Consider the following 24,321-nt stretch of genomic DNA (forward strand, 5'->3'; position numbering starts at 1 on the left):
GGAGGTATTTGTTATAAAAAGGCCAATTATTTTGAATCAAAATGGTTTTAGTGATTTAAAATATATTAAAATTTTTACCAATATTTAATGAATTTTAAATTTAAAATGTGTGTTTTTTTAAATGTACCTATGTATAAACCCAACTGCAACTGTTACTGTAAAATAAAATTTTCAGCAAATGATTCAATCTATTTTTTCAATATTTTCAATTGTTATTATAATGGATTCTTCAGCTCACTAACGTTTTACAGATATCAAATAGACTCCGATAACTATAGAAATGATAGACATTTCATTTTTTGCCCCTATACTTAAAAAACTGAATGAAATATATGATACACTTTCTTTATACTGTAAACAATTTATGCTGGAATTTTCCATTAAATGTATTGGGAGTTTATTTTCGAGACGTAATATAACCTTTCAATAGATAGTATTGTAGTATTCAAATGCTGGTATTGTTATATTGTCACACACGTAAAGCAGTGTGCGGCAGAAAGTTTTAAAAATTGGTTTGTAGGCTTCGAAAATAGAACCCTAACTGCGTTACGTAAAATTAACGCAAAACTCCAAATACCTGTATTGTAAAATATTTAGGGTTAACGAAGCGTATTCTTTGGAAGTGCAATACACGTGCATATAACCTATAAATCCCTTCTTAGGACTGGATAGGACTTGCTTAAAACCCGGGGACCTCATCTAAGCCACCGCCAAAGGGAGGCTGTACAGGGACCATTCTACTACTGGGCTCTCTGTAAAAAGGTAAAACCGTAACGGCAAGAAAAGTGAGCCCTACACAAAAATCGAAAATTCGAATCCACACAAAAATAAATGGATTTTTTTGTTTGAAAAAAATGATATTTAGAGGTGCCGCAAGCCCCATGAAGTTTAACACGTATTTACCATAAAAAAAGACATTTGTGTAAATATTGTCAGTATCCTCAATGTTATCCCAATCGAATTGAAAATCAACATTTCACTTCACAATTAGCCGTATAATACGAATAAAATATCGCTTTTAAATATCAACACTATAAGTCTGTTTTATACTTTTTTAATGCAAATTCTTTCTGCCACATAAAATACAATTTAATACTAATAATTAGATGTTCACATAAATTGTTTAATCAATTTATTATTGTTTTAGTAATTTTCTCATAGAATGGAGTTAGAAAGAATCGGTTTTTTCCAAAAGTTTGCCCTTGTCTAATTTTCAATTAGAGGGAAATGATAGTTCATCAGTGTTAACAAGAGTTATTGTTTAAATATTGTTTAATATTGTAAATAAAATTGTAAATATGGTTTAATAATATTCTTTTAGAAAAATGCTACAAAATTGCAGTTTAAAAAAATCACTTTTAGTCAACTTTTCAATTAAGATAAGTTAAGTAATCAATTAGAATCAAGAAAATTATTTTTTTAAACAATTTATTATTATTGTCAATAAAATTCTCCTTGTTTAAATGGTAGAATGTTGCGATTTTTGTCTGAAATTTTTAACTGTTTGTCTATTTTTCATTAGGCGTGACTTAATAATTAATTATATTTAGCAAAAATTATTGTTTACACAAATTATTATTGTTTATGACTATCTTCATCTATAGCAATGTCTGATAGTTGCGATTTTTTCGGCAATATTTACCTTTCTGTTCTTTTTCACTCAATGACATAATAATTAATGAAAGTTAACACAAAGTTGTTCAAACAATTTAATATTGTTTATAACTATATTTTGTTAGATAAGTGCTAGAAAGTTGTGTTTTTTAAAATAAAATCTTTAACTTTGCTTCGCCTGCTTAGTTCCTAACAATTAATATATAAACATTAGAGAAAACTACATTTTAAATAATCTCTTACTTGTTTGTGAATATATTTTTCTAAAATAAAAAAGATATTTAAAACATGCTTCAGATTTTTTACACTGATCATATTGAATACAACTTTCCCTTGAATAAGATACTGAGAGACTTCGGTGGGGTGTCAGAAATGCAGCAATTGTCTGAAAAAAATTGGCGAAATCCCGCAACTATCAGGCATTGCTATAGATGAAGATAGTCATAAACAGTAATAATTTGTTTAAATAATTATTTTTGCTAAATCTAATTTATTATTAAGTCACGCCTAATGAAAAAGAGATAAACAGTTGAAAATTTCAGAAAAAACCGCAACATTCTACCAACTATGCAAACAGAATATTAAAACAATGATAATAAATTGTTTGAACAATTATTTTTGTTAACTTGAATTGATTATTACTTCATTCCTATTGAAAACTGGACAAAAAGTCAGAAATTTAAGAAAAAAGTGGCATCTTTCTAGCATTATTCAAATATAATAATAAATTGTTTAAACAAATAATTTTCTTGATTCTAATTAATTACTTAACTTATCTTAATTGAAAATTTGACTAAAAAGTGAATTTTGTAGCATTTCTAAGAGTATATTATGAACAATAGTAATAAATTGTTTAAACAAGCACTCTTGTTAAGATTTATGAACTATCACTTCCCTCTAATTGAAAATTGCACAACAAGTGGAAATTTTTTGAAAAAACTGCGCCTATCTAACTACATTCTATGAGAAAATGGCTAAAACAGTAATAAACTGTTAAAACAATTTATGTGATCATCTAATTATCAGTATGAAATGGTCTTTTATTTTCCCATTTTTTCACTTATACGGGCACCTTGCACCAAATTTTGAACCTACTACAACATCACCGCAAAACGTTTCAAACATCGTATTAAATTGAAAGGTTTGCGTTTCGAAAAAAATTTCAGTTAGAAAAATTTCAGAATATTTTTTATATGCAATTGATATCCCGCAAACGAAAGTATAGTGAAACCATGATACTGTTCGAGCTTTGGGGCTGACAGAGGGCGGGACTAGCCTAATATAATACAACTCCGGCTGTAAACGCTCTTGTGTGTTCACGCCTGAGTAACCATCGCACAACTCGCGCAGCTCCTTGTACTCCTACCTGCGGCGCGGCGTAAAATCTCGTAACGCCTATATCGGGGAACTCTTTTTCGTAGTTTCACTGTACTTCAAAGGTTAAAACGACAAGTGGAAGAAAAGGAAAGTATACGACACAAAAGGGATTTAGGGATGGGAACCACAGAAAATATCCACATGCTCAACTATTTAGTACATAGGAACCCAATATTCCTATCAATGTCTATTCGCCACTTGTCCACCTGTATCTCTTTCTTTCCACTTTCAATCCCTATTTTAGTGTTTCTTTTTGAACGAATCCTTCGCTTATCCGCGCCTATCTTTTTCTATCTGTTAGACAATCCAAAATCTTGTCTTTCTTTTTCAATCCCTATCTTCTCATCCCTTTGAATCTTTTTCTATCTTTTCTAAAATCTGAGATAGCCTCATCTTCTTGAATTCCAGTCTTGCTATCTAAATAAATCCACAGCTTATCCACCTTTATCCTTTTCTATCCGTTAGGTAATCTTAAATTTCGTCTATTCTTTTTAATCTCTATCTTTTTGTCCATGTGAATCCATTTCTATCTTTTTTAAAATATAAAATAGCCCTATCTTCTTGCATCCCAGTTTTTCTATCTAAATGAATCCTCCACTTCCTCACCTTCATCCTTTTCTATCCGTTGCCAATAACAAATTTCATCTATCTATTTTAATCCCTATTTTCCTATCTAAGTGAATCCCTTTCCATCTTTTCTGAAATATAAGATAGCCCTATCTTCTTGAAACTCAGTCATTACATCTAAATGAATCCATGGATTATCCACCTCTATCCTTTTCTATCCGTCGGGCAATCTTAAGTTTCGTCTATCATTTTTAATCCCTATTTTCCTATCCAAGTGAATCCATTTCTCGCTTTTTTAAATATAAGATAACTATCTTCTTGAATTTCAGTATTTCTACCTAAATAAATCCTACACTTATTCATCTTTATCCTTTTATATTCCTTGGGCAAACCAAAATTTTGTCTATCTTTTTGAATACCTATTTTCCTATTCAAGTAAATCCGTTGCTATATTTTTTGAAATATGAGAGAGCCCTGTCTTCTTGAATCTAAGTCGTTCTATGCAAACAAACCCTCCGCTTATCCACATCTATACTTCTTCTTCTTTCTTTCTCTCCCCACTCCACTGCAGTTGCGCTAGGGAGGGGAAGAACAATTAGCCTAGGTCTGGAGAAAAACACTTCGCGCAATTAAAGCGTGACCTATTTGGCCATGGCTATGATTATTTTGTATCCAGAGATGATTTTATGCCATAATGTTAGGTATTTCGTTTGGAGTCAGAATTATAATGTGAGGTTTAGAGGTTAGGATCAAATCGGAATGGTGGGAATAAACTGAAGGTGGCGTTGTGTGTATTCAGAAAAATAAAAGGCGCGAAATTTGAATTAGAGAAATTACAACTTGAGAGATAAAGACAAATGCTTTGAAGCTGATATTGAAAGTGATAGTAGATGTGAATTCAGAGGACAAAATAATAAATTGACAAGTTGGTGACTTTTTGGAATTTTACAATTAAAATTGTATCAAATAAGTAAACTATTCTTTCTGAAAAATTGTAAAAAAGGGAGAAGGGCTTTGTTCGTAGGATTAATGAGAAATGGTTCAAAAGAGAACGGTGGGAGAGATCTATTTTGAATCAGAGCCGACTCAAGTGTTTTTCTAGAGTCTGAAAATCTCGGGCAGGCCCACAACACATGGTTGATGTCCTCCTCGAGAAAGCCGCAAGAAGTACGCCCTCCAGCATCAATGAAGCCCTATCTAGCTAAGCTTGCGGCAAGGTTGTAGTGATTAGAACGTAGTCTTGAGATGATGACTATTGATTTTCTATCTAGATTAGATTTGTGAAACCACGGTTAAACGAATTTAGATTATTGAAAAAAGTTATGAAAATAATATTGACCAACTCCTGTTGATTCCTTGTGACCAGGGATCCAGACTAAAGTTATGTTAAGATTATTTTCGGAAGCAATAGAAAGAAGATTTCGGATTTTGAATATAAGGTATGATGTAGAGGACGAGTAATTAAATTGTTGGCAAGCTTGCAAAACGCTTTTTGAGTCAGAGAAAATTACTGAGTTAGGAATTTGTCTATCTAAAATAAGCTGGATTGCTTCATTAATAGCCAAAGCCTCCGCTGTATAGATTGAAGCATGTTCAGAAATCTTGATTTTAGTTTCTACATTAAGTTGTGGAGAGTATATTGAGACCCCCACGAAAGACTCTGGGAATTTGGAGCCATCCGTGTAGAAGTGGGTAAAAGCAGAAAAATGATTATTAATCAAATTATTGAAAACTATTTCCGGAGAATTACTCTGTTGTATAGTTAAGCCTATTTTAAAATCAATCGTTGGTCGGAAGAACTTTAGCGAATAGGGAGCTAGAAAATGTAGCGGGGTAGCTGAGTTTAAAATTCTGTCTTTAAAACCTTTGAGTTTGTGGTAGGATTTTAAGAGGATAACACTCTTGTCCAGGTTGTAATGGGTTAAAAATTTTTTTGTTATATAGTACAAATTGTATAGAGTACTGTGGATTGGATGTTTAACCGTAAGAAACGTTTTTATAAGAAATTTATCTGATAATAGTTGGAATCTAGATACTAATGGTAACTCCTTTAGTTCTGCTTGCATGACAATGATAGGTGTGGATATATGGTAACCAGATATGACACGCAAAAATCTATTGTGCAATTTGTTTAATTTCCGAAAAAAGGTATTACCACAACAAATGGATAGGACATGGCTATCATAGTCGAAAGAGCTCCTTCCCAGGGCACGAAATAAGATTTGGAGAATTTTTGGGTCAGAACCCCACCACGCACCACATAAACACCTTAAAATATTCAGGACTTGGTTGTCTTTGTTAATTAACTTTGAGAAGTGAAGTTCCCAAGATAAGGTGCAGTGACAAATAATACCTAAAAATGAAGCCGATTCGGATGGAGTAATAGTTTGATCGTCTATTGAGATGGAAACATTATTTGGCAGATTTTTTATTGGAATTGGGAAAATAATTAGTTTTGATTTTTCTGGAGAGATTGATAGTCCCCGTTCCTTCAAAAAGGAGTTAATGGAATTTAAGCTTTGCTGAAGAATAGATAAACATTCATTTAATTCGTATGATGTAAAATAGAGGACTATGCCATCGGCGAATTCTAAGATTTTGCAACCCGGGTATATGATTGAGTGTAATTTCCGCGTATAAATTGTATACGATACAGGGCTAAGAATACAACCCTATGGTAGGCCCTTCATGATTATAAATGATCCTTTATTTGCACCATTCAATCTGAAGAAAATTTTACGTTCATGAATTAAGCTGTAAATAAACTTGCAAATTTTGAATGGAAGACCAATTTCTATCAGGTCATTGATAAGAATGTTAGGAATGACGTTATCATATGCGGCCTTGATGTCTAAAAAGAGACAGCCCGTATATTGATTTTTTGCTTGGGATAGATGAAGTTCTGAGGAAAGGATTGCCAGGTTATCGGCACAGGAACGGTTTTTCCTGAAACCATATTGAGATGGAGGTAGAATATTCTGATTCTCCAACCAATGGACCAGTCAATTCAAAATTAATTTCTTCGTTATTTTTAAAAAGCAAGAGGCCAAGTGTCGACGAAGAATTCAAGCCCTGAAAGTTCTGAGATTCCCGAACCTCCTGACTCAAGTTAAGCAAAGAGCTATTTACGACATTTTGATTCAACTCTGATTCAATGTCCATGAAAGTGACTTTATCAGCTGGAGATACGACTCTATTTGTAGCGCCATCTTTATCCAAGGGATCCGAGTTCCCTATAGGATTCACCATGTTGTGGCGCTGTCCAGGCCACTTGGCCTTTACGAAAAACACACAATCACCTACCTGAGTTTTTTATATGACTAAAGAAAAGGAGGTTCTAGCAGTAATGAGAAAGAAGGAAGTAGTGGCACGTTACTCCACAGCGACAGCGACTGATGCAGTAACTAATAATGGCTTCCAAATGCAACGAATGATCTTTCCTTGATGGCGTCTCAGACGTAAAGCTAGGAAATTTTATTGCTAGGTATATAAACCCTTGCTGGTTTAATACTATTTTGCGGGAGTTTGAAATTCGAAATATATTATAGTGTGTAGTCTGGAATAGATAAAGATAGGCATTTGTGAACAACAAAGATAGAAAAAGATAAGCCCATGGGTCCACAAGGGATAGAGTCAGTGATAGAGAAAGATACACAGTTGTGTACATAATGGATAGAAAAAGATAGACAGTTGTGACTGTAAGGGATAGAGTCAGGAATAGGGATAGGACGGGGAAAGAAGAAGATAAGTATGTGGGATGCAAAGTGTACATTTGAGAAGGATTGAATATTTCTATCTTTTGCTATTCATACGATTCTATCGTTTTGAATCTTTTTACTTCCAGCAGGGTAGCCAACTTCTATTTAGTATTCCTCTGGCAGACTTAGAGCATATGCAGATGGCGTTGCGCTAGTATAACGGATGATAAAAGAGGAATGAATCTGATGATGAGAGTTTTTGAACAGTACATGAGAGTAAAGGGTCTTACAGTGAACTTGCAAATAACAAAGATGGTCTGTTTCAGAAATAAAAAGCAGAGTAGAATATGAATGGAAGGTTAATAGCGTGATGATAGAGCTAGTTAAGGAGTATTGCTACCTATTATTTTGACATGAAAGAAGAGAAGGCAGTGAGCTGCATGTGAGAAAGAGATTCACTGAAAAAAAGATTAGTTCGGACCACTAATAAAATTGTTAGGACAACTATTTTAGTTAGTAAATAATGGTACTGCTATTTAGTTAGTTGTAAGGACTATTTTTGATAGCTGTGCCACGAGTAGTTGCCGTTACTATCTAATAAGGTACACTGAGAAAACTATATCGCACAAATTACAATATATATCGTAATTCCTGCGCTATATATCGTAATTATCGCATTATAATAGCGCAAAATCGTGATATCGTACATTGCAATTTTTTACATTATATACCGCATAATTGTGCAATCTATAACGTAAGAAATGGGGATTCCCATCCGTCCGTTACATTTTGCGCTTTTGCTGAATTGTATTAAGTAAGATCTAATTCGTCTACAATAATGTGTCTGTGATATTAGTGCATTATAATATCGTACAAAGCTCCGGGATCTGATTGTACGTTATCATATTGCGCTTTCTTGCAATATAGAGGTTTTGCGATATCATTGTGCGATATCTTTTTCGTTTGCTACAAAGAATGTCTCTAGGTAGTTGAACTTACTAATATAGCTAGTCATGTCTTCTATCTGTAGATGTAACTATTTTTTATTTCTTACAGGGACTAATTCAAATAACTATAACTACACTATCGAAATGTGGATTAAAAAGATTCCAGTAGGCAAGCGGGAATATTTTTTATGCTAGCTTATAGAGACGCTGACATCAGTTCAGCTGAAATGACGTTTTAAAAAATATGTACCTGTTGTTATTTAAAGTATTTAAAACTAAATTGCAAATTAAACCAATTGAAGTGAAAGTTTTCTGATTACTGAGCGTTCTAAATATTGAAATAAAACATTTCAAACATCGATTTCGAGTTCAAACGTTCATTAATAAATGTAAAAATGACAAGCCTTATACAAACTTTTCATAAATAAAACATTTGAAATTGTACAGTTTGGATTCAGAAGCCTTTAACTTTGTTTAATTTAAAATTAGGCCATGTGAAATTTAAAAGTGAAAAATATACATTTTTTATCTTGTTTTGATTTGATTTGAATTAGTAAAAATGCAGACCTCAAAAATAGCATTTTAAAATTCAGGTTTCTAAACTCCTTACATTTAAACTTAATAATTTTTTAATTTTAGCATTTCAAACTCGTTTAAAGGAATTAGTAAATTTAAAATTAAGCTCTTATTCTTTGATATTCTAAAATGTCGAAAAACGTCCATACGGTTACATAAGATTTGATGAAATTATGAGAATGACAACTGGATATAAAGACCAAAAATAAACTTGTTTCAGACAATTAAATAAAAAATTTGACCAAAATTACAGAAATTTGTGGCCATTAATCACAATGTTTCAGGAAGGAGAGAATATACAAAATTTCTGTGCTAATGGAAGGAAACCCATTTGTTGTGATGAATTCCGCACACATATTTGCAAACCAAATTATTTTAAATATTCAAAATGTAATATTTTAAATATTTAAAACTAGAATTTTCAAGAATTTTAATTCCAATTATTTACAAATTCAAAATTGTTACATTGCAAGAAACTTAAAAGGATTGGATAAGTTTTTCTACTAAAAATGCAATGAGTTACCTATGATTTATTTAATCTGAGTTTCAAAATAATGACGTCATCCTACTTTCTATAATGTTTTCAATCGTTTTCAATTGGGTATCCATTATTCTGAGTTAGGGGTTGATTTTTCACTACAGCATTTTGATTTTGCCTTAATTATTCACAAGCGGTTCTTTATTCTGCCAAACAAAAAAATTTCAAGAATATGAATTCAAAAATAGGTAAATAAACGTCTTACAATAATATACGGGCTAAATCAAACTGCCTGCTTGATAATCATACACTACATCACTGTCACATCGTTAAACGGTATGATGTTTACATGTTGTTAATCCATATACTTTTAACATTTCATTCGGTATACCGTCTAAACATTATATTTTTTGTACTTAAAATTTTTGTTAAATTACTAAAAATTTAATATCTAACCAATAAACACGTGCGCGTCATATGTGTTACAAACGAAAACTGCAGAGGGCGTATTGCAGACACGTGCATTTACTCAATTCAATCCGACTGAGATCAATTGACACAATTAGCAACAATTTAAACCAATTCAACTTTTCATTACTCTTAATCGTTATTAATCATGCCCAATCGATCATTTCTAAAAGGGAAAAGATACCCAGTGGGCACACAATTCAGCGACATCTTTACGACATCGTTACATCTTTACTACAATTTTAAGACATCCTATGTCCGTGACGTTACGATGTCTTTACGATATCGTAAAAACGTCGTACGATCTGGCGACGTCTTTACGATATCGAAAGGACACCGTAAAGACACGGAAGTCGTAAAATTGTCGTGAGGATGTCGTAACGACGTCTAAAAGACGTCGTCAAGTTTTGTTCCCACTGGTTAGTAGCCCCAACCCAGTGGGCACGAAATTTGGCGTCGTCTTTACGACATCGTTACGGCATCTTTACGACATCCTATGTCCATGTCGTTTAGGTGTCTTTGCGATATCGTAAATACATCGTCAGATCATACGACTTATTTACGATATCGTTTAGACACCTCGCAGTGGGCACAGCATTTGGCGACGTCTTTACGAAGTCGTTACGACATCTTTGCGACAACTTTACGACATCCTGTGGCCATGTCGTTAAGGTGTCTTTACGATATCGCAAATAAGTCGTATGATCTGACGATGTCTTTATGATATCGCAAAGACACCGAATCGACATGGACATAGGATGTCGTAAAATTGTCGTAAAGTTGCTGTAACGATGTCGTAAAGACGTCGCCAAATTTCCTGCCAACTGAGCTTAACGACATGGCCATAGGATGTCGTAAAGATGTCGTAACAACTTCGTAAAGACGTCGCCAAATGGTGTGCCCACTGGGAACTATTCATTGTTCTTAGTGTTAGAATCCGCGAGCAAAGTGATGGGACAAGTATGGAGTATAGGTAAAAGAAGGCACAAGGACGACTGAAGTATGGGAGTGTAGATGGCTGATTTGCTAGTTTGGTCAGTTAAGCTATGGTGTGGAAATATGAGGTTTAAAAGAGCATAATAGAGTGGAAAGTCTGCATTCGAGATTTTTAAGATGGGCTATGGGAGTGGGTGTTGAGATGTCCTGGTTAAATGCGGCTAACAGCGGCTATCAAATGTTTAAGATGCATGTCTTAGAGAGGTGATAAAGGTGGAGTAGAAAGCGTGACAGAGAGAGTGAAGTCGATTCCCAGTGGGCACAGAATTTGGCGACGTCTTTACGACATCTTTACGACAAATTTGGGATATCCTATGTCCATGTCGTTTCGGTGTCTTTGCGATGTCTTAAAGACATCGTCAGATCATACGACTTATTTACGATATCGTAAAGACACCTTAACGACATGGACATAGGATGTCCTAAAATTATCGTAAAGATGTCGTAACGATGTAGTAAAGAAGTCGCCACACTTTGTGCCCATTGGGTTTTGCAAGGACTAGGCATGGCCATGGGAAAGAATGGATGAAGACATTGGAAGATCTGAGAGAGAAAGAGAGAGAGAGCTGGTAGAAGTGTAGAAAAAAATGACTCCTAAAGGAGAACTATAGAAATTAGTGCTGCGGCATAGAATCCAATTTGGAGATTGATAATGGTAAGGAGAAACGGAAGCCCTGGGTAAGGTCGCAAAAACGCTCAGAAGTAACAAAAGTAATAATTATGAAATGTAGCAAATAGGTGGTATGATAGTATGTATAATGCTTCTTTGTAAGAATATGTGTAATGGTTATGCAAAGACTGTCAAAGAAGATAGCCCCCGCAAATGAAACGGCAAAATTCCTTTTAGTTTTTTTCCAATGAATTTTCTAAAATAGCATTTTAGTATTTAGAGCAAGTTCCGCGGTCTAAATCTGTTAACTGCTTATGACGTCTTATCGGAAAACCGTGTTTTTTCTCACATCGGCTCAGTTTACTCTTAAAGTAAATCGCTACCATCCCTGGCGGACCGAAAGAACCGAATGGAGCCTCAATAAAGTACCCGTAAAGACCCCATTGGGTCACCATTCGGTTCCTTTTTTAAAAACTCAAAAAAACAGCAAGATCAACTTTTAAACTGTTGAAGTTCGGATTCTACGTTAAATTTTCTATTAGAAACTCACGGAGTAATCGCAATCCTTTTTTTGCAGCGTTAACAATTTTTTAAAATTTCATTAACTTCTACTGAAGGTGACTTCAAGCGCATCCATAATAGCTCAAGTAGTATGTTGCGCGCGAAGTTTAAAAATAAAATTCTCTCACTTGCATCCATGGACATAGGAAACACGGGACTAGGCATGCCATCCTAACTTGGGCGAGCGGGGTTGAATCCACGGGAGGGGGGAGAATTCCATGAGTAGGGAGAGCCGCCATCTTACGATGTGCCATTTGATTATGCGCATGAGCATTTATGCCGACAAACTGTGCATGAAAATATAAACATGTGGGCGCTGCCATGTTTTTCGCGGGACATCAAAAGGTGGCGGACCTCCCCCCTCATTGCATCACCCACGCAATGGCATGCCTAGTCCCTTGTTTCCTATGTCCATGCTTGCATCGCAGCGTTGTTGTCTGAGGTTTCCACTGCGTGGCGCTAGTATCCAGATAACATTCTTAAAATTACCGATGGAACGCTTATTAACTGCATGGACATAGGAAACAAGGGACTAAGCATGCCATTGCGGGGGTGATGCAATGAGGGGGGAGGTCCGCCACCTTTTGATGTCCTGCGACAAACATGGCAGCCCCCACATTTTTATATTTTCATGCACAGTTTGTCGGCAAAAATGCTCGTGCGCATAATCAAATGGTACATCGTAATATGGCGGCTCTCCCCACTCATGGAATTCTCCCCCCTCCCATGGATTCAACCCCGCTCGCCCAAGTTAGGATGGCATGCCTAGTCCCGTGTTTCCAATGTCCATGAATAACTGCTACTAAAAGAAGATGCACTTGAGGTCGCCTTCGGCCCATGTAAATGACAGGTATTTTATTTTTTAAAGTTTTTAATTCTGCACGAAAAAGTATTGCGATTACTCCGTGAGTTTCTAATGTAAATTTTAACGTAGAATCCGAATTTCAACAATTTAAAAGTTGATTTTGCTGTTTTTTTTTTAGTTTTTTAAAAGGAACCAAATGGAGTCTTTACGGGTACTTTGTAGAAACTCCATTCGGTTCCTCGGGACCGCCAGGGCTGGCGGCTCGAATGAACGGAAAGGATACGCCCCAGTGGGCACACAATTTAGCGACGTCTTTAAGACAATTTTACGATATCCTATGTCCATGTCGTTCCGATGTCTTTACGATATCGTAAAAACGTCATATAATCTAGTGATGTCTACGATATCGAAAAGACACCGTAACGACACGGACATAGGATGTCGTAAAATTGTCGTGAAGATGTCGTAACGGCGTCTTTTAGACGTTGTTAAGTTTTATGCCCACTGGGGCTACATCGTATCCTTATAGTATCCCTTCCGTATCATGCAAATAAAACAGTAAGGTAAGCATTTAACATGTTTCAATTCGGATTATACGTTCAATTTGCCATAGAATTTCACGATGTAATTTCCATCGTTTTTTTTGCATCGTTAAGAATTTAAAAAAATACCATGACTTCTGCTAAAGGCGACTTCAAGCGCATCCATAGTCGCTTAGGTAGTATGCTGCTACTGAAAGAGGATGCGCTTGAAGTTAACATAAGCCTCTGTTAATCACAGGTATTGTATTTTTTTTTTTTTTACTTTTTAACGCCTTCTCACGGAAATTTTAACGTAGAATCCGAATTGCAATCAATTAAAGGTTCATCTTACTGTGTTTTTTTAGTTTCTGTTGCATGATACGGAAGGGTTACATATCGCTGTAAAGACGAAGATGAGCGACGCGACTTGATTACTAATCTTCAGCAAATTTTTGCAATAAACTTTTAAAATATCTACAAGCAAATTTATGTTCGGCATACGATTCCAAACATTTTGACATATAAAAATTATCCACAGCTTAAAAAACAATGCACAAAATGCACGCCCGAGAAAAACAACAGAAAATCAGCGGTAAAACACTGCAGATAACAGGTTTAGAACGCTGGCCCCTTGTAGACAACATATGTATAGCTTTCACTGGTCATCTAACGTATAATTTTGATTTAAAGGTTATAAAAACAACGTGTATTATTTTTATCTAGTAAATAAATGAAAAGAATTGTACGGGTTAATAAAATATTAAAAATTGCAAAAATATCAACGTATTTACTTCGCTGTGTAAAATTTCAGAAATGTCAATTAACAGGCTTAGACCGCAGACTCTTCAATTAATTTATAACATCCTCATCTCATCCGACACTTGACTTATTACGTGTCTGATGATGGAAACCCGACTTCACTCTAGAACAAGTTTAACAAAAGCCTACCCAGTGGGCACAAAGTTTGGCGACGTCTTAACGACACCGCTAAGACATTTTTACGACATTCTATGTCCATGTCGTTAAGGTGTCTTTACGATATCGTAAATAAGTCGTATGCTCTGACGATGTCTTTACGATATCGCAAAGACACCGAAACGACATGGGATAGGATGTCGTAAAGATTTCGTAACGATGTAGAGACGTCGCCAAATTTTGTGCCCACTGGGTATCTATGGCTGAGACGGGAATTTCGATGATGCAGATAAACATAGACCACCGTAAAAGCGCCTCGGCGGTTCTAATCAATCGGATGGTCGTAGAAAAGCCAAGTGTTGCCCTCATTCAAGTACCCTGGTTATACGGGGAAAGGATTAGTGACTTAGGAAGGATGTAGTTCCATACATAAGGGGCCACGCGGAAAAGCACCAAGGTCATGCATAGCCGTCAAGGGCGTGAATGAGATTTTGGTACTTAAGCTCTGCTGAGGGGCAGAAGCAGAGAAATACTAGAGGTGCCTCGGTGTATTTGCCGGGCGGTCCTGACCCCACCCCCACCTCTTAGAGAAATCGATGCTCTAATTAAGCTGCATTAAGCTGAATCTTGTTCTAGTTAGTTAGCCCTAGGGAAATCCCAAGAGAAACTCAAAGGTAGGTTCGTGTAATTCCCCACAAGCCAACCCACTGGGCACACAATTCAGCGACGTCTTTACGACATCGTTACGACAATTTTACGATATCCTATGTCCATGTCGTTCCAATGTCTTTACGATATCGTAAAAACGTCATATAATCTAGCGATGTCTTTACGATATCGAAAAGACACCGTAACGACACGGACATAGGATGTCGTAAAATTGTCGTGAAGATGTCGTAACGACGTCTAAAAGACGTCGTCAAGTTTTGTGCCCACTAGGAAGGTACCATAGAGAAATTAGAGCTGCTGATTTCCTGCAGAGTGTTGTAACATCTACCTGCAGAAACTCTATAAAAAGACTAGAGTGTTATACACCAGAACTAAACTGCCTTCTGACTAGGACATTTACATCACCAAGACTCTTCGCGTCTGCATCTCAAGCTGCGATACCTATGTGGAAAGCAAATGGTAACCCGTTCCTCCAGTGGGAATTCTGTCACACAGACGACTCCAAACGAAAGGAGGGGGGGGGGGTCAGGAGCAGGAATCTATGACAGCACAGGGAGGTGGGGGAGAGGGATCCTACTTCGGCTTCTGAGTTTCCTAAATGTAATTGAATGAGGCATGTAAGCGGGAAAAAGTTATCAAGAAAGCTCCTCTCCTTTCTGAACCCCGTCTGCGATTCGGTGATTAATTTTAATTTAGTTGCCCTTAAGACCAATCGATCACGAATAACTAAGTTCCCGATGCCATTAACAAGAGTGGTGGGCCTGTAATTATCCCGGTCCTCTGCGTTACGTGTTTTGAAAAGCATAGTAGTTATTAACATACCCCATTCTTTAGGGATTCTCTCCGTGGCCATAAACTTGTTAAAAAGATGAACGATTATACAAAACTCAATTTTGCGTCAGATTTTTATAAAACTCAGAGATGATTCCATCGCTGCTAGGAGCGTTCTTATTTTTACAGTTTTCCAAACATTCAATAACTTCGTCCACAGAAATAGACCCATTCTATATGGAATGGATCAATTTTAAAAAGTTGGCGTCAATAGAAGGTGAGAAATTCGGACGTGGATAGCAGTGTAATAAATATCTATGGCAAGTATCTATATCAATGCGAGCTTGATGGCCCACTTTTTGTTGCAATGTATTAATTACTTTACAGAATTGTGTCGATTTTTTTCAATTTGCTACAATTTCAATTTGAGCTTTAGTATGATATGGTAGACAATCTTTAAAATTTGGAACGTACATGCATAGATGGTAAGAAATTCCCTGAACTTGCACACACTTAAGAGTTTGAAGTATTTGTTACAATATAAATAAAAATTGCAAGAAAGTAGCAATACGATATTTTGTCGTTATTTCAAAATAAGGTACTTAGTGTATAATACTTATAATTACAATTTAAAAATACTCAGTTCATTCAATGATCATCCTTGATATTATCGTTAATAATGTTTATGTACATGAAATATCAGTTTAAAAATACTGAGCAATTTCAATTCTATTGTTCGATATTTTCGTGAATAACTTTTAGCAATCCTCTTTCATAGACTAACCTTGGTAAAGTCACGTCCAAACTTTTGTCTTTCAAGCTTTGTATTTTTTTCTCGTACAAATATTCCAAAATATCTGCAAATAAGTTTTAATAGTTTAATTTTAAATAAAAAATGCTGTGTGGCAGTTGGGCCACATAACAGAAGTAAAACTTTACAAAACTATATTATTTTAAATACAAGATTGTAGAGAATGATGAGATGAAAACTTGTTTTATGTTCTGCTTTTTTATCGGATAAGTATTTTTTATAATAAGAATAAATTCTGAAAAAATGCTGTCTTCAAATTCAATTACTTTTTAAGAAATGAATCCACGTGACATGAGAAAATATTGTTAGAACTGTTTAAAACTTTGAAGTGCCCACGAAATATATCATAACAATGCCTAAAAACTAAGGAAAAAACTAAAAATCACACATATTAAGATATTTGATCCTCGCTATTAAAGGGTGATTTTTGGAAAGTGCCAGACCGACTAATTTAAAAGTGGCGGAAATATCCATTTTATAACAAGGCATTTGATGCCGCCCATTTTTAATTAATCGAGCTGCAATTTTTTCCAAACATCTCCCTTCAATAGTGCGAAACAAATGGTTGTTTTTTCAATTCACTTCCGACCCACAAGAAGTTTCACTTCAAAAATGCATACTTTTATGCAGTGTAATCAATGATAATTACGCACCACTAAATTCGGTACAGCCAATTTCTTCCGCAGCCGAACGTATCAGATCATAGAAGATCTTCGAAAGGAAAAAGGTAGTAAATCCATCGAAATATTTGCATACTTTTGGCCAGAATATTTCTGTCAGTTCAGTTATATTTTCTCGGTAGAAACTAGAAAAGATGATTCAGAAACTTAGATCATTAGAAGGAATGCATACAATTCTCTCGAAAAAATAATACTATTATTTTTAACTTACTATTTGATCAGTTTTATCTTTATGTCGTTCATGAAGATTTGATCTGGACAAAATAGTTGCATGTGCAACTCATAGTACCAAAGTTCTCTTAAGATTTTCTGATCCATTTCCATTTTCTTCTCCATTTCATCCCAGAGAACTTTCGGAATTATCGCGCTTTTCAGTTCATGAAGATCTTCAGAAAGTGTAACCACAAGTAATTTCTTTATAAACTTTTCCCGCATCGGTACTGTCCAGATTATATGCTTTTCATTCTTGGACTTCGCGGTTGATAATTCAGAACTATTTGATTTTCTCTCCTCTTTAGAAACGTCATATTTCTGGAATTCTTCAACTACGATGCTGAGTTTTTCATTTTTCATACATACTCGAGGCAAGTATTTGTCATTTGGCTGGGTTTTCAATTTTGGAATCACTGTTTTGTATAAGTATTCCATCATATCTGCAAGTATTGATATTTATTTAAATTTTAAAGAGTTGACAAAAAAGTTGATAAAAAAGTAGAAAATTCCCGGTTAGAAAATAATCGGTTTCCTGGTTCTTTGAAGGATACCAGGATATAGAGGTGCAAGTGTCAAAACTCTAATTTTACAGGAGCCACAAATAACAGTCTAAATTTAACGAATTTAATTTCTTGTTGAAACAAAAGAGTCTTTTCGAGCCGCTACTTAGTTCTATAGAATCATGAAAGGAAGAAAATTTTTTAATTGTTTAATTAAATAAAAAAGTACTTTCGAGCAATTACTTAGCTTTATTGAATCGTGAACAAACACACACAAATAAAGAATCACTCTAAAAAATATTAAACATGGATTTTGGCCCACTTTTAAATCAAAATGGACCATTATCTTCTAGCGAAAAAAGAGTTAGGTTGAAATAATTAGTTTAAGCCAATAAAAATAATTTCCAAAAAGAATGTTTAAATTAACGAATATAATGCCGAATAATATAATCTTTTGTAAAGTAAAAAATTGAAAAGCAAATAGAAAACATTAAAAACAATGTTCATTTCAAGGTATTCAAACAAAAAAATTATTCAAATTAGTTTATTCAAAATTTTAAAAACTGACATTTTTTACATTTTGCATAATCAAAGCTTGACAAATTGAAAGGAAGACAAACAATTGTTAACTGTTAAGACTTTTCATTTGAAGTTTTAAAATAGTGAGAAATTACATTTTTAACATTTATAAATTTTCAATCTAAAATTATTTACATTTTTAATATAATTACTTAAAGCTGTTAAGACTTTCAATCAATTGGAAATGAAGCAATCTTGAACCAATACAATTTTCAACCAAATGCAGTTTGTAATGGTTTAATTAAAAATTATACAAATTACAGCGCTTATAATTTGAAATTGCCTTATATGTGACTTTTCACGCAGTGAATTTATAATAATTGAAGTATTAAAAGGCTTAAATTTTTTAATTTCACAATTTTTACAGATTGGAATTTTATCTTAAAAAATATTAATTTTTCCAATCTATAGATTTAATGCAGTTTTCCTCACACTTCGCCAAAAGTTTAAACGAATGCGAGCGCTTCTAATAAAAAAACCCGGCTGCCGATGGCAGGGGATTTTATGGATTGAAAACCCAATATGATTTATTACGTCAGGAATCACACGGAGGCTTCAATTTTGATTTAAAAATGGACGATTTGTTGACATCATCAAACTTGACAGGATTTAAACGTTTTGAGTCACTTTGATAAGAAAATGTACACAGCAAGCATAAATTCTAATAAAAAAGTTAGTAAAATGTATTCTAATGTATGAATGTGAAATGCAAAATTTTTAATAAGATTTCATATAATAATCACGCACATTAAATTTATAAATTCGAAACAGGATTTTGTAAAGAAAATCAAGTTTATTCACATTCCAAATACGAGTTGATGAAGGTGTGACTTTTGCAATTTTCAAAACATCCTTTTTTGTGCTTCAATTTTTTTCTTTTTTAATAGATTTTATCCTGACACTTCAAATATTTTTTCAAATGAAAAGTGTCGTAATTTATGATTACTGTATATATTTTTTCGAAAAATATTTACAACTCCAATGTATTCTTACGACAAAATTGCTCAAAACGCATGGAAGTAATATATATTTTCCGGATTTGCGCGGTATTATTTTCTTGAATGAAAAGGTTTATTATAGGAGTTGGGATAATTGGGGTTTTGGGAAGGGATCAACTAAAGGGTTTAATGCCTGATATTTCTTCTGGGGGGGGGGGGGGGGGGGGGGCTTAGATATGTGAAAAGCCGAAAAAGGTACCCAAAGAGTAACAATCCAATCAAATTATCATTTCAAATTCAAATTAAAAGATATTTCACTTTCTATGGCCAAAATACGATTTTTTAGCAGTTCAGTCTACCTACGGCGTACAGTTTTTAATCGTTTCGTCAAAATATTTCAGGACAAATTGAATAGATCCATTGCCATTTTTTTGGAAAATTTGACTCAATAATTATTCCTAGAGATATTTTTATACCCAACATTTTCCGACTAGATGAGGCTCCATGAGAATTTTTCAGGAAATTAAAATTCATTACTTACTTCTAGATATTGCACTTTTATCACAATTTTTAATATCAATTCACTGTAATTTTCTGGGATTTTGCCGGTACATGAAATTCTCAGTTTACCAGTCAGTCTTTACTTACAGTAAAAAAATGCTTTTAAAGATAGAATAATTACATACGACCGAAATGATCTGAATCGATTTCCTTTTGAGCCGAACGAATGAGATTGAAGAAGACCTCGCTAATGAAACACGACGTCATTCCATCGAAATATCTGCACACTTTAGGCCACCTTATTAGATCCAGCTCCTTAATCTGCTCCTTGTAGATCCTTAAAAAAGTTTATATGACACACGGAAATGGCATTAATAAGTTTTCTTTTACAATACACAACTGTTTTAAAATATTTTAACTTACAGTTCGATCAGCTTTATTTTAACATCATTCATGTAAATCGGAATCGGGGAAAATAGTTGCATATGCATCTCTTTATACCACAGCTCAATTAGAGTTTTTTCATCCGCGCTCATTCTCTTTGCCACCTCTTCCCAGACAACTTTGGGAATTATCGCATTTTTCAAATCGTCTACATACGTGCAAAGTGTTACGACAAGTAAAGTGTTTAAGAACTTTTCCCGCATCGGCAACGTCCAAGTCACATCAGAGTTATCGTCGTGGTTGATATTATTTTTAGTCGAAGAGTTTAGTCTTTCACTTCTTCTTTTTTTCACTTCTTCTTCCTTGTATTTGTAATCCAACATTCTGATCGTTTTGTTCTCAAAAGAAATGCTGGGCAAGTATTTGTCCTCCGGCTGCTCTTTTAAATGGGGAATCATTTCGTCGTGGAGGAACTTAAGCATTACTATAGGAAAATATAATTTTTATTATATAAACTGTTATATATACGATGTCTCAAGTCTAGAATAAAATTTTTATTTAAGTTATTTACCAACAAAATTCCTTGAAATGTTTTTTCTTACAACGTATTGCATGAGTTTGTGAAACACCCGGCAAAGAAAAGCTGCTGTTAATCCATCGAAAAGCATACAAATATCAGTCCAAATAATCTCTCTCGGGTGGGAAATTTTATTTTTGTACAGTCTAAAAAAATTTATAATAATGAAATATTAATCTTTCGTACTGCATTACCTAATTCACATATTTTTATGACTACAAAACGCACATCAAACAGTAAAACTCACATTTCAATCAGTTTGATTTTCACGTCATTTAAGTAAATAGGACTGGGTGCAAATAACTGTATGTGCAGTTGTCGAAACCAGAAATTTGCCAGAATCGCATGATCAATGTGCATTTTGGATTCCATCTCTAACCAAACGACTTTCGGGATTAATGCATACTTTAATTCTTTCACGTCTTCACTCAAAGTGGCAGCCATCAACTGCTGAAGAAATTCTTCAATCAAAGCCACAGTCCAAGTCACTTCTGTTCGATTTACTAAAAAATATAAGGTTTATAATTTAAATAAAATTACCAGTTTTAATTTCTTCAAAAGATAGTTAAATCCGAAATAGTATACGAACATGGCTTTCCTTCTTTTTTACGTTTGAATGTCGAAGTCTTCTTTAATAGCTGAAACCTTAAAAAAACGGACTGTCTGGTTCTGCCTAATATTTTAGCGAGTTGAGCACACTTGTTATTGGAATTTGTTTCACCTTTCATGTAGAGTTTTATTTTTTTATCCTCGTCTTCAGTGAAACGACCTTTTCTACAAGTGATTAATCAGTTTGATAAATGTAGTTATTAAACTATTAAAAAATTCAAAACTAAAACTTACGTCTGATAAGACGTTGTCCCGAACAATCTTCTAAACCGGAAGTACACGCTGTATAAAGTTCGATCCGGAAGACCATTTGCCAGAAACTGCACGAATTTCTTTCTTTCTGTTATGCTGGAAATGTGACATCTTCCTTGGTGTTTTAGATACAAAAACGGTTGTACATTTTTCTCGTCCCAATCGTGAACCTGTTTTTCAACGAAATATATCAAAAATATATATTTCTCACGCCACTGATATTTTCAGTAGAATAAAGTATAATTTGATGCAATTTTCTAAATTTTAAAAGTTATTGATAAGCAACTATTTAATTTTGAACAACTACAATTTTAAGCTATATAATTTTCAATGTCAAAAATCTGAAAAATTAAAAAAAAAAAATCACCTTACAAAAAGATGTCCAGTTTCTCTTAATAAGCTTGTCTTCCTGTTGGGAAAACTTTCCTTTTATAATCGAGTGGTGCTTTTCGAAATTCTTTTTCTGCAGTTGCGTGGGCATTCGTGACCCAGCATGACTTTCGATTTGGTGTTGAGCTGGAACTTTATGTGTTAAACGCACTTCCAAGTCTTGTAGTTTCTGTGCAAAAGAAATGGGAGTGCAATATTTTAGATATTGAGAATTCATCTAATGAGCTAACTAATGGAGCAACAGACAGATTCAATGCTAAATAAATAATTGTCTTACTTCAATTGTTCGAGAAGATAAAATCTCTTTCTTCTCAACATGATATAATTCTTCCAGAATACTCTCTATTCCCATATCCATTTCTTCTTCAGAAGACAGTTCTTCAAAAGAAAATTCTTCATTGGATTTGTTCAGTTTGTATTCAGACTTAGGTTGTTTTTTACCAAAAGACGCTTTCCTTTTCCTATTTGATTCTCGGGGACTAGATTTATTAACGGATTTTCTGAGAGGCGACTGGCTCACACTTCTCTCCGATTTCCTATCTTCATTCTCAATTTCCACAAACAAGGGATCTTTCTCTTGCTCTCCTTCGGACTCAAGGACACGAAGAATTACATCCGGGCAAGTATAATCCAAGGTAGAATCGGGTTGAAATTGCATGTCTTTCCAATTCAAAATATCGTCCATGTTATGCTTCATATTTAGGATTTCAAAATCACCTAAATGAGAAGTATCGAGGAACTCTGAGTTTATTTTAGATGGCGTATTGAAATTGCTACCAGAACCGATACTAATATTATCTGATACTAATTTTGCAGGCGTCGAGTCAGCACGATTGCTCTGCACCACATTTTTTAGACAATTTTTGTTTCTTGGAGTTGTTACAAGTCTTTTTGAAGTTCTTACACGTTTTCTGGAACTCTTTACAGAAGAGACATTCTTTAAACTTCTCAGCTTGTAAGTTTTCATTATAGTTTTCAAAACCGGTTCAGAGCTTTCTACGAAATCTTCGTCATCGGATTTTTTTCATTCTTTAAAATCTTGTGATTTTTAACGTGTATGTTTTCTTCAAACTGCAACAAATTTTTAATGGCACTTGTCAAATACTTTTATGATAATGAGGCATATTGGGAATGATGGTCGACCATTCCGCCATCTAGTGCCGAAAACGGGAACAAGGAAGAATAGGTAGAATTTTAAAGATGCATTTTAATTTGTGGATATAAGTATATTTACTATTGTTTTATGAAATTTAAAACAATTATTGAATACTAAGACTAAATCTATCCAAAACAAAGCGTTTTAGATCGAATTTCCATCTTACACATTGAAAAAACACATCTTTGTCAAAAATGTTTTTCTACAAAAAAATCAATTATTTTACTATGTCATGTAAGTTTCAATATAGTATAAGCTTAAAATGAACTTTAATTAATTTATGTAGCAAAAAATTGTATTCCGATTATGCAAAGAATTTTAATAACAGACGATTGAAATTGAAATACGAATTCTAACCTAACTTTTAGGTCAGCTTTTTAGATAGGAAATGGTTCATGTATAACAGTATAAACTATAAATAAATAAAAATGTACTTTGAGTTAATTTTTTCTTTGAAATAAGTAAATTTAAGTTTATAAACTATTAAAAATTAATATAGATAGTAAAATAGTTAGAAGAATTATTTTTAGTTTGTAAGAAATACTTCAAGCTCCACAAAAAAACTCATAAAAACAATTTTATGCACAAATTAAAATTCACCTTTAAAATCCATCTTAATCTTTCCAGTACTTATTTTTGCCACCAGATGGCATATCACAGTTTAACCATTCGTAATAGATAGAATTTATTTAAAATATTGGTAAAAAATATTAGTTTCGAGATCGAATCCATTTGAATTCAGACAGGTTCTACATTCTACACTATATTGTTTTTGAGAAAGTTGAGCAACACGTATTTTTCTGATAAAGGAGCAAATGAGAATACCAATGAACAGACGAGATCATTCCTATTTGTATAGGAGATGAATATACGCTAATCAACATAACAAAAATAAACTCCAGATTTCTACCCGCAGACTTGAGCTCTCTTTTTAACGTCTCAAAAAACAAATTCTTGTCGAAATCAATCTGCACGCACATATACCAGGTGTATACATATGAAACCGGTATTGCCATCTAGCGGCCAGTATGCACACTTGTAGACACTGTCGGAACCTACCATTTGTGCTAATTGGCGTATTGTCATCTGTCAACAATATCCAATACCAAACATTTCAAGTTTCATATGACATCGTTATTTTTTTCGCTCTTGAAAATG

General features: G+C 34.0%; 1 protein-coding gene across 3 annotated transcripts in view; it reads right to left on the minus strand.

Moving 5' to 3' along the window:
• Positions 1-15,898: 15,898 nt before the first annotated feature.
• Positions 15,899-24,321, minus strand: part of LOC117178742 — a 22,361-nt gene continuing 13,938 nt past the window's right edge. For 2 of the 3 annotated variants that reach the window (XM_033370175.1, XM_033370173.1), the window contains exons 2-12: positions 22,285-23,078; positions 21,985-22,176; positions 21,600-21,787; positions 21,346-21,530; positions 21,004-21,259; positions 20,751-20,902; positions 20,219-20,663; positions 19,981-20,132; positions 17,276-17,717; positions 17,038-17,189; positions 15,899-16,430 (exon numbers count right to left, since the gene is read on the minus strand). In XM_033370175.1, the coding sequence (XP_033226066.1) occupies positions 16,303-16,430; positions 17,038-17,189; positions 17,276-17,717; positions 19,981-20,132; positions 20,219-20,663; positions 20,751-20,902; positions 21,004-21,259; positions 21,346-21,530; positions 21,600-21,787; positions 21,985-22,176; positions 22,285-22,974 (2,982 nt within the window). In that variant the 5' untranslated portion in view covers positions 22,975-23,078 and the 3' untranslated portion in view covers positions 15,899-16,302. Of the gene's footprint in view, positions 16,431-17,037; positions 17,190-17,275; positions 17,718-19,980; positions 20,133-20,218; positions 20,664-20,750; positions 20,903-21,003; positions 21,260-21,345; positions 21,531-21,599; positions 21,788-21,984; positions 22,177-22,284; positions 23,091-24,321 lie in introns of those variants that run through there. The other variant, XM_033370174.1, reaches the window with a different exon arrangement.

Source organism: Belonocnema kinseyi, chromosome 8 (genome assembly GCF_010883055.1).
Source record: "Belonocnema kinseyi isolate 2016_QV_RU_SX_M_011 chromosome 8, B_treatae_v1, whole genome shotgun sequence".
Classification (NCBI taxonomy): domain Eukaryota; kingdom Metazoa; phylum Arthropoda; class Insecta; order Hymenoptera; family Cynipidae; genus Belonocnema; species Belonocnema kinseyi.